This window comes from Phoxinus phoxinus (assembly GCF_949152265.1).
Source record: "Phoxinus phoxinus genome assembly, chromosome: 24".
In the NCBI taxonomy this organism is placed as follows: domain Eukaryota; kingdom Metazoa; phylum Chordata; class Actinopteri; order Cypriniformes; family Leuciscidae; genus Phoxinus; species Phoxinus phoxinus.
Window position 1 is genome coordinate 997,077 of NC_136899.1, and position 10,447 is coordinate 1,007,523.

The window sequence follows — 10,447 nt, forward strand, 5'->3', positions numbered from 1 at the left end:
TATTGACTTTTGTTTTTGTTTTAAATAATCTTACATCCCTATAGTGAAAAAAACCTATACCAAAATGTATTTAAAATACATTTATTATGCTACAAACCCATTAATATATTTACTGACATATACTTGAGACTTACTGATATAAATATTATATTTGCACAATACACATTTCTTAATAAATTAAGCCTAATATGTGTTTTAATACCACTATTAGTAAGTGTGGTACTGTAACTTAACTTTACAAAACAACAAAAGATATGATGGCACAAGAATTCCTTGGTTAATCACTCTTTAATCTAGCCTGGGAAAACCCAGACAACCTTCGGGGAAATTTAGATTTGCTCTGCAAGTCCGTCTGGCCAAGAGCCCATTCAAGCCCATTTCTAATCCTTCCAAATCGTGGCACCAATCACAAATGTTGATGCGGGCTTTACACAATGACGATCGCTCTGATTGGTTTAGGTCTATATCCAGAGGCAGAGGCATTTGAGTGACGTCCGTTGGTGACGCCCCTTTGGAAATTGCCTGTGAACGAACCTTTCCCAGACCCACTCTCAGTTACGACTGTTGTTAACCAGGCTATCTTTAATCGGGACTGAACTCTCTTCCATGTGTATGCACACTACACTACACCCTCATCTTGTTCTATATCTCTCCCTAGTCTTCATTCTTTGTAATAACAGTCTATGACAGACACAACACCTAAAAAGCACAAAAAAAGCTTATCTTAATCATATCATGCATGCACAACAGAACGTATAGGCAATGTATAACTATACGTTTACATCCTGAAATCTTTGAGCTATGACGGAGGTTTATGTGTTCTTGACGGACGTCCCTCGGCCCGCTGACAGTTTTATTACAGACGGAGGTCTCCGCCACAAGCTCAGGTGCAGGATCAGGGATCTGCACCATTGTACCAATGCCATTTCCTTCCTTCCTCTAGTACAGGGTTTCTCAAACTCGGTCCACTGTCCTGCACAGTTTAGCTCCAACACTGATCAAACACACCTGAGCATGCTAATCAATGTATTCAGGATCACTAGAAACTCACAGGTGTGTTTGATAAGAGTTGGAGCGAAACTGTGCAGGACAGTGGCCCTCCAGGAGAGAGTTTGAGAAACCCTGCTCTAGTACACAGGTATTCGGACCCACTTGTTCCTCAATTTCAACGGGGTCGGAAAATTTGCAGAGTCACTTCGGCACATTAAAGGGCTTATGCATCCTTTTTGAGGGGCCATGTCCCCATTTGGCGCCTGTATATTTTACAGTTCTGTATATAGTAATATCATAATGGTAATATACCAACATACTGAAACTTCATAAATATGCTTTGTTCTTTATTTGAAGCATTCTTCAGTTCCCAACAGATAAAACCTTAGATTACCTCAAATTTCTGCAAGAGTAAATTCGGTAAATGAGTCAGACATATGGGATGAATTAGGTATCAAAATGATTAACACATGCATGCATAATTATCTATGAACTTGATAAATGTTGCAGATATGTTTTACTATCCACAACCAGATGCCTTTCAACTTGTGTGTGCAAAATCCAGAATTACATGAATGTGCCGTATTTTGTACAAATAGAGACATTTTTGTGAATACAGAACTTCGGTTTTGTATTAATGTAGGTCAGAATTTGTACATGCAAATTTGTATTGTAATTTTACAAAAATGAAGCTAGGGGTAATTAACACATGGTTACAGAGTCAATCGTTCTCTGGGATGCGTTTTCATGATAATCGAATGTAAAGAGTTTTATCTCTAAAAACAGATTAGCTTATAACGCTAGTATATGGGGCATAGAATAAGTAAAAGTAAATCGCTAGTTAATACCACTAACAAGGCTCAAAATAGCCTCACACTAACACGGTAGCATAAGGAGGGTCCCTACATGCAAACCGAAATAATGATGATGTTGTCAAACTTTATTAATAGAAGCATTCATCCATTTTTATCCAGTCTTTATGCAAGAGCTCATATAGAGATGATACATATGGAGAGGAGTATATATAAAGTGTTTTAGGCATTAAGTAGAAAGAATTACAGAACTCTGTAGTTTACAAGTACAGTGTTTAAAAAGGCTAAACATCATCATACCAGGTTACCAGCATCATGAGGCAGAAAACTCAAGAGGGACTTGTGTGTGTCAGCGCTCTGATCATTCAGAAAGGGCAGGAGTATCAGAGGATGTCACACATTCTGGTGTGTCTATTTTCTTCAGTTGTTCCTTTACACTTGCGTACTCTATGTCCCATTGCTCCTTGGAGAGAGAGGAAGGACTGACCTCCAGAAACTTGTAGGCATCTTTGGTCTGGAGCTTAAACATGACAGATGCTTGTTGACAGCATGCACCAAAACAGATCCAAGCCTGTGGAATTAAAACATGTACAAGTTGCATTAGAGGAAACCTTAGTAATGGCTGGACAAAATGAGACTGACATTTAGGAGGGAACCCTCCAGCATTCCCACAGGTACAAATAAAGAGAATTTATATTAGAATATCTTACTGAAAATGTTTTTGTAATCATGTGAACATGAATTTTACCTTTTTGGCTATTTTGATTGAATTAAGAAATACATCTTTTAGGTCGACAAGGTCTTCGATAATATCTTCTCCAACAAAGGTCTTCTGTTCCAGAGAGTCCAGCAATTGACCAACACTCTCCCAGAAGTTTTTGAGTTGAATCAGAATGTCCTGAATTTGTGACAAGCTTTTCTGGACTTCAGGTAGATGGATGGGGTCAGGTATGGAATCTGCAGAGGGGAAATAAAGGTTTCAACAAGCCACACATTTGCTCCCTGTCTTAAACTAGACTTGAATCTTGGCACAGTCTTAAACTAGACTTGAATCTTGGCACAGTCTTAAACTAGACTTGAATCTTGGCACAGTCTTAAACTAGACTTGAATCTTGGCACAGTCTTAAACTAGACTTGAATCTTGGCACAGTCTTAAACTAGACTTGAATCTTGGCACAGTCTTAAACTAGACTTGAATCTTGGCAGTCTTAAGGATGACTTGTCAGGTATACTTTAAACATGAAAGAAAACAGACTCACTCCGGGCAAAACTGGCTCTGGCAGCCTTCTTCTGCAGAACAGTGATCTGAAGTTGGACCTGCCACTGCTTCTGTTTCAGAGCAGTCTTATCAGCGATGAGGATATTCAACTGAGCTTCAAGAGCCCTCAAATGTGCAGCATTTTCAGGATCATGTACAGCATCATAAATGCTTTTAACAACCAGCCCAATAAATGGAACAAATACAGCGAAGATGCCGAGGTCATCACTTGTTTTAGATATGGATCTGGCAAATTCTTGAATCTCTTGGCTTTTGCTGTTTATCCTTTTCATAGTTTCATAAAGCTTTTCTGTGGTTCTCTGGAGTTCAGATTTCATATCATTCAGGGTTTTTTCAATCTGCTTCAACTCTTGGTCTTGTTCTGTAATCTTTTTATCTGTATCTATTTTTTCCTTGATAACATCACTGATGGACGATGCTACATCTTTGTTGTGTAAATCATACCTATACATTGTTGAAGAAATATTGCAGTGAAATTAGCATTTTATAACAATGGGCTGTGCTAGCTTAAAAATCTTAAAATATGTTCATACTTTTGTCTGATTATAGCAGTTGTATGTAGAAGAATAGTTCAATTGCTCAAGGTGTTTTGAAATATGTTTCCATGAGGAAAATATTCTTACTTCTCCACTATATTGTCCACATCAGTGACAATGTCTTTGATCCAGGCTCGTGCTTTTCCTAGGAATTTGACCGCCAAATCTACCTTATTGTTCTCCACAGCTGTTGTCAACATGGGAAACAGTATCTGGACCAGGTTTTCACTGGTCAAAATACACTAGAATTAAGAGACAAGCATCTTAGAATTTAAAAACCGACAGTCACACTGATGGCGACGAAACATTCACAACTCTTATTGCCTGTATTTGTCCTGTAAATCTTTCTGAAATTCTGTTCATAATGCTACTGCATTAAAGGATTAGTTCACTTTAAAAACAAATTTCCTAATAATTGACTCACCCCGATGTCATCCAAGATATCCATGTCTTTCTTTCTTCAGTCGAAAAGAAATTTCATGGACTTCATTTTAATGGACTTCAATGGCAACCAAATATCCCAATGTTCAAAGAAGGCTAAAATGTCTGTCTCAATGCAGCTTCAAAGTCTCGACACGATCCCAGTCGAGAAATAAGGGTCTTATCTGGCAAAATGATCTGTCATTTTCACACACAAAAAAAACAATTCTATACTTTTTAACCACAAATGCCCGTTGTGTATCATCTCTGAGAAAGGTTATTTGTCTGTGCACTCCGGTTCAAAAAAGGGCGGAAAGGGCGAAAAACTCAATCTCATTTTCTCCTCCAACTTCAAAATCATCCGACATCTTTGTTTTAATTTATTATTATTTAAAAAAAATGTCATGACCTTTCCAACGTGATGACGTAATACGTGGCGCATCTCAGAGATGGTACAAGATGGGCATTTGTGTTTAAAAAGTATATTTAAATTATTTTTTTTGAAAATGACCGATTGTTTTGCTGGGATTTGAAAAGCAGTCGTCAGGAGAGCCGGTCAAGTTGTTTGCGGGCGGACAACGTACAACATAGGCGGGAATTATGCAAATGTTTCTTGTAGTGGCGTAGAACCGTAAAGCAGTGGGATTCGGATAAAAATGACTCGTAAAGGCAGTTCAGAGTCGATTCTTTCTTTTGGGAGACAATAACTTTTTATCGTGCACTTTCGAAGATACAACCTTTGCAGAATGTCTACATTCACAAACAACTATAATACACACTGCATGAAAGGAAATATTCATAAAAACATAATAGGGGCACTTTAAAAGTCTAAAGTTATAAAAATTTAAGAAATGCATTTATAATTTATGAGAACCATATCAAATAAAGATGATGTGTACAAACTCTTAGGTTATAAAAGATTTTTACCTGAAATTGAAAAATGTTCATGGCTCACATTATGATATTATGACACATTATTTATTTATTTCCAGTTAAGGGAGAGACTCTCATAACCAGTTCAGCTCAATTTAATCTCTAGCTAAAAGACAGACTATATATGACATGCTGTTTACTACAGACCCTTCATGTTTGGAGAAATTACACTTTTTTTGTTTTTGTTTTTACTTCTAGGTGACCGATGAAAATACTGAAATCAAGAGAAAAATCTGAAACGGTACTTTCAACATGGTTGCATCAGAGGAGCCGAACAGAAGCTGAGTTTCCACAGCGCGAGTCCTGATGATTCTCTCCAGGCTGGGGAAGTTGGCCAGGCACAGGTAAGAGAGATGGTAGAGAAGCGCTGTCTTTCCGACAACAAGGGGGAGCTCTTTTACAAACTTCGGGCTCCACTGGGACACAGCCACTGGTGAAAAAACATTGTATATTTTTAAAGACTGAAAAGATCACATTGATGGCTGGAATTGTTTTAAAATCTGTTTGATGAAATAAGATAATACTTGCTTTTGCTATCAGCCATCCTTAGGTTTACACACAAATGTGTGCAATGAGTTTCTCCTACAATGTACTAAAAGCAGAAAAGTTTTGTTTGGTTTAAAACATGAAAATGATTATACAAATGTCAAGTAAAACTGACTTACCTTTGCTTAAGCAAGTGATATGGAGAATGTATCTGGTGGTTTTATAGTAAAGCTATGACCACCCTGCCTCCGCCCTCAGAGAGAATAACTTCCAAAGAAACTGAAATTTAACTTCTGTTTTTGGGGGCCGTTTGAGTCATCGAGGTTTATGTGGTTCGGGTTCATATGTTCAACAAGTGGTTTTGTTAATGGTCAGCACGATTGCTTACAATCTACAGGCAATCTAATTACCATATCATATAAATCTGTACCACAGTTTGAATTAACTCACTATAGTACACAGCTTAAATATGTGACCCTGGATCACAAACCCAGTCACGAGCCGCACGGGTATATCTGTGGCAATAGCCAACAATACATTGCATGGGTCAAAATTATCCATTTTTCTTTTATGCCAAAAATCATTAGGATATTAAGTAAAGATCATGTTCCATGAAGATATTTTGTACATTTCATACCGTAAATATATAAAACATGTATTTTTGTGAGTGAATGCAGCACAATCGTGAACATAAATGCACAACTTTAATGGAGATTTTCTCAATGTTTAAATTTTTTTGCTCCTCAGATTCCAGATTTTCAATAGTTGTGTCTCGACCAAATATTGTCCTATCCTAACAAACCACACATCAATGGAAAGCTTATTTATTCAGCTTTCAGATGGTGTATAAATCTTAATTTTAAAAAAGATTACCCTTGTGACTGGTTTTGTGGTCCAGGGTCACATATTAATAATGATTGTTGATTGACAGGTGGTCGTCTTGGCTGTTGTGTATGTGGTTTGTTCTGTGTTTTAGGGTCTGCGGATGATGATGTTGGGTCTTGGCTTGGTCTCTATTCACAAAGGAAACATGACGGTTAATGGTTTATCTCTACCGGAGGGTGAACCGCTCTTCCGAAATGGAGAGAGGTGCTTCATTCCTGATACTATATTAAGTTCTGTATTGCAGCTGATAAACTCATCCTTGTGACTGGTTTTGTGGTCCAGGGACTTCCTAAAAACATTAACATTATAGACTGTTACTCAGTGATATGCTTTGTAAAATAAAGTGCAACAGTATTGTACCAAAGGTACTTCACGTGTACTACATACCTAATGAATATGTACCCCAGTTTGAATTAACTCACTAGTACAGGGCTGAATTGATGTGATTAATTCAGCGTATACAGGGCCGGCGCATGCCTGTAGGCAAACTAGCCACAAAAGCCTGTAGTTTTTGGACATTCGTTTGGAATTATGTCACTTATATCAACAAGTTATCACCCGATTAGTTATTCTAAATCTAAATGAACTTGGTGTTAGATCTGATGAAATCTCCACGTCATGAATATCAAATCCAGCCCCGGACGCCGGATCTAGTCAAAAGACATCCGTTTGTCTGGTGTGTGCAACCCAGAAAACCTGTCCACAGAAAGTCTTGTCCTTTACCTCAAGACTCTATTAACAGCCTTCTATCAGCCCGAGAGTTTGACTGAGAAAGCCAGAGAAGAAGTCGAAGTGATAATAATAAAGATCAGAGTTTATTGAATAATCTTGAATCACAATCTAAAGTTGTGTATGTCTCAATGCTCAAACTTCGCCTGGCCAGTACAAATCCAACAAGTGTTATTAAACCAAGGGAAAACAACGGAGAATTACAGCTTCTCAACCTTGAAATGGAGACATTCTCTTTCAAATGATTCTAAAGTGAGAGTCCAGGGTGTGCATGACAGACCCACGGATTAAAAAACCGAAGGTACGTTTACAACTCTGAACAAATCTGAACGCATCCGACCTACAATCCACTTTTACCTCCATACAGCAGGACTTTTTCTCTGGTACTTTTTGCGCGGGCTATTAAATTCCATCCCAGTTATCACCGCCATCAAGGTCAGGCTGCAATGTCACTTTTATTCCCAGGAATGAGTGATGCACTTTCCGCTATTAATGTTTTATTAAAGAAGTAACATATGGTGGTATTGTGATCATTTCACTTTATCTAGTGAGTGAGCGAGGGAGCATCTGCAGGGAAACTGATTGGTCACACACCAACCACACAACTCACATTTTCTTGCGTGTACCTGTAGGTTTTAATTGTGCTATTGGTGTTTATTATGGATTTGAGTGTATGATTGTTATTGTCATGGGGTTTTTGTATTAATGTTTCTGGTTTTGTCATGTGATCCTGCCATGTGCTCCCCGTTCATGTGTTCTGTGTCTGTTCATGTCGTGTTCTGATTGGTTAATTGTCTTGATTGTGTGTATGTGATTAGTCCTTGTGTGTATTTAAGCCCTCATGTTTGCCATGTTCCCTTGTCAAGTATTGTCCATGTGCCACTGTTGGTCAGGTTATGTCCTGTGTTTTATACAACGCTAAGCGATGTCAAGCCAAGTCTTTTTTTGGTGTGTTTAGTCCATGCTTATGTAAATAAACTGCACTTCTGCAAACTGTTGTGTAATATCCAGTTCCAGTATACTCTACTCAGTGAGTTTCTTACTGGAACTGAGTATTGCACAACATCACAGTTTTGTGGCCCCTCCCTCATTTTAGAAATCTAGTTTACCTAGAAGAATGGTCTGAAAACTGAATTGCGAAGCGTTACACGGACCACTCGAGCACCCAAAGCCCTGTTTTCTAATTTTTCTACTCTTAATATGAAATCCAAAAACGACTGAACGAATGATACACGGATTCTCTTGAACCACCACCACATTTGCAGCAGAAAACTACTGCAGTGCAGCCAAAATTCTCAGTTCGAACAAATTTCAAATGTTCAATATTCTTTTAAAGAAATCAAATTCAGAACTATTTAAAATTCCACATAATATTCAATTTTGTTAGATTAAACTTGTCAATTATTCAAATTTACACAATTCAAATTCAAATCATTTTGTCATATCATAAGCTCCATATAATTTTACCCCGATCAAATTTTATACCGCCCAGGGGTGCGTTTCCCAAAGCCAACTATGGTCACAAGTTCTGTCGTTTCCAATAGAGTTCAATGGAACTTGCGACCATAGTTGGCTAACGATGCTTTTGGGAAATTCACCCCAGTTTAGTTACTGTGGGTTTTGCTGCCATCTTCTGGGTGCCAGCTGGAAGTGCAGGGTGGCCGTACTCTTATTGCTAATGTGGCTCATTCTGTCAAAACTCTACACACAAGCCAATCAGACATAGCACTTGGAGATTAACAACTCACATCTATCAAAACTTAACACTCCTTTCTAAAAATTAAATTCTTGCAACAAAACCATACACACAAGCACCATTTGAATTACTCTTTCATATCACCAGCAACACACTGATGGGCTTTATATAAAACCTCATTCTTTGTGTTTCTATTTTTATTGTCATTTTCTCAGACTCAGTCTTCTGTAAAACTCAAAAGTAGAATTTCTGCAGTAATCAAACAAGAGTTTTTACAAAAAAAAACACAAAAAAAATTCTTACAGAAATTTAGCAACAAAACAAAAGTAAAAAAACTAAACAAAAATTATTACTGGATAAATAGTTATTGGGGGAACATATACATACACATAAAATTATATACACAAGTAAAAACAAATACCTGTTTTGTGTGTGTAGTGTAGTGTGTGAGAGAGAGAGAGAGAGAGAGAGAGAGAGAGAGAGAGAGAGAGAAGAGAGATAGAGAGGAGAGAGAGAGAGAGAGGGAGGAGAGAGAGAGAGAGAGAGAGAGAGAGAGGGAGGAGAGAGAGAGAGAGAGAGAGAGAGAGAGAGAAACTTGTTTTTCCGTGTCAGAAATGTGACGTGTGAGTTGTTGCCATGGTGAATTTAAAGAATGGAATCCCTCTATAAGGCGCTTTTACCGCTCAATCTCTGTCCTGTTCCATACAGACCTCTTTAACATACACTGTAAAATCTGAACAAACAGTTATATAGAAAAGAATGTATTATTGGTCACCAGCGATCACACATGCTTCCCCTGATGAAAAATCAGACTAATATTGATGTAAACCAGTGGTTTCTCAACTGGTTTGGCAGTGGGACCCACATTTTCACATGGTCATTAAGCCTTGACCCAAATTTATTTGACACACACACACACACACACACACACACACACACACACACACACACACACACACACACACACACACACTTCAATTAACATACATAAATTGTAAGAATATCACTAACACTGATGAATAAACAGTATAATTTAAGGCTATTAAATAGGTTTCCCAAACTAGTTTTTCATAATACGAAATAAAGTTATTAAGTTGATATGAGCCACCACAGTCCTAAAAAATATAGAAAATAGCACAAAATAAAATGAAAAGTGGTATTTTGGGTAGCCTTTGGATGCAGATAGCCTACTAAAGAATAGATTGAAAATCATACTTGCATGCAAATCCTTCCCAGGTAACACACAATGTAGCCTACCACCAGTTAGATAATTTATTGGTACTTTGTGGCAATTTCATGACTTACTAATTGACACCGAAAATGCTCATAATTTAATTTGCTCATATAGTGACGCGATATAGCAGCGCGCGCCTCCACATTTGCGCGCGCAATTGAAGAGTGACGTCTGACAGGACAGTTCGTTTTTTCTGAGGTGAGAGACTTTTTATTTCGAAACAAGCTAAATAACGTTAGAATAATGACAACAATGACACTGACATATTGCCCGAGCACATCACATCTGACAGCATGATATCAAAGCGTTTTTCTCAGCGAACTTTACATGATAAACCGCATTCACGCACGGCTTTCAAACTAAAAGTCTCGCATCAGAATTTTTTAAAAAAAGATTTGGAATTATATTCGAGTTTACATCTCTCAATTATTACTTTTTTCTTCAGAA

The 10,447-nt window shown here is 37.7% G+C and overlaps 1 protein-coding gene across 1 annotated transcript; it reads right to left on the minus strand.

Annotated features, from left to right (window-relative positions):
- Window positions 1-1,536: 1,536 nt before the first annotated feature.
- Window positions 1,537-5,709, minus strand: LOC306992791 (uncharacterized protein). Its single transcript, XM_079601983.1, has 7 exons — window positions 5,636-5,709; window positions 5,499-5,562; window positions 5,216-5,400; window positions 3,705-3,859; window positions 3,062-3,525; window positions 2,551-2,759; window positions 1,537-2,373 (listed from the first exon to the last, which is right to left on the minus strand). The coding sequence occupies exons 2-7, from the start codon at window positions 5,512-5,514 to the stop codon at window positions 2,164-2,166; spliced, it is 1,239 nt and encodes a 412-aa protein (XP_079458109.1). The 5' UTR covers window positions 5,515-5,562; window positions 5,636-5,709; the 3' UTR covers window positions 1,537-2,163.
- Between the last annotated feature and the right edge of the window lie 4,738 nt (window positions 5,710-10,447).

What these genes read in the sequence shown, in the direction of transcription:
- LOC306992791 (XM_079601983.1), bottom strand. An exon ending in CTGATGCAACCATGTTGAAA is followed by an intron (nt 3,860 to 5,215) that starts GTACCGTTTCAG and finishes TCTTAATTCTAG; the next exon opens with TGTATTTTGACCAGTGAAAA. An exon ending in GTGGACAATATAGTGGAGAA is followed by an intron (nt 3,526 to 3,704) that starts GTAAGAATATTT and finishes AACAATGTATAG; the next exon opens with GTATGATTTACACAACAAAG.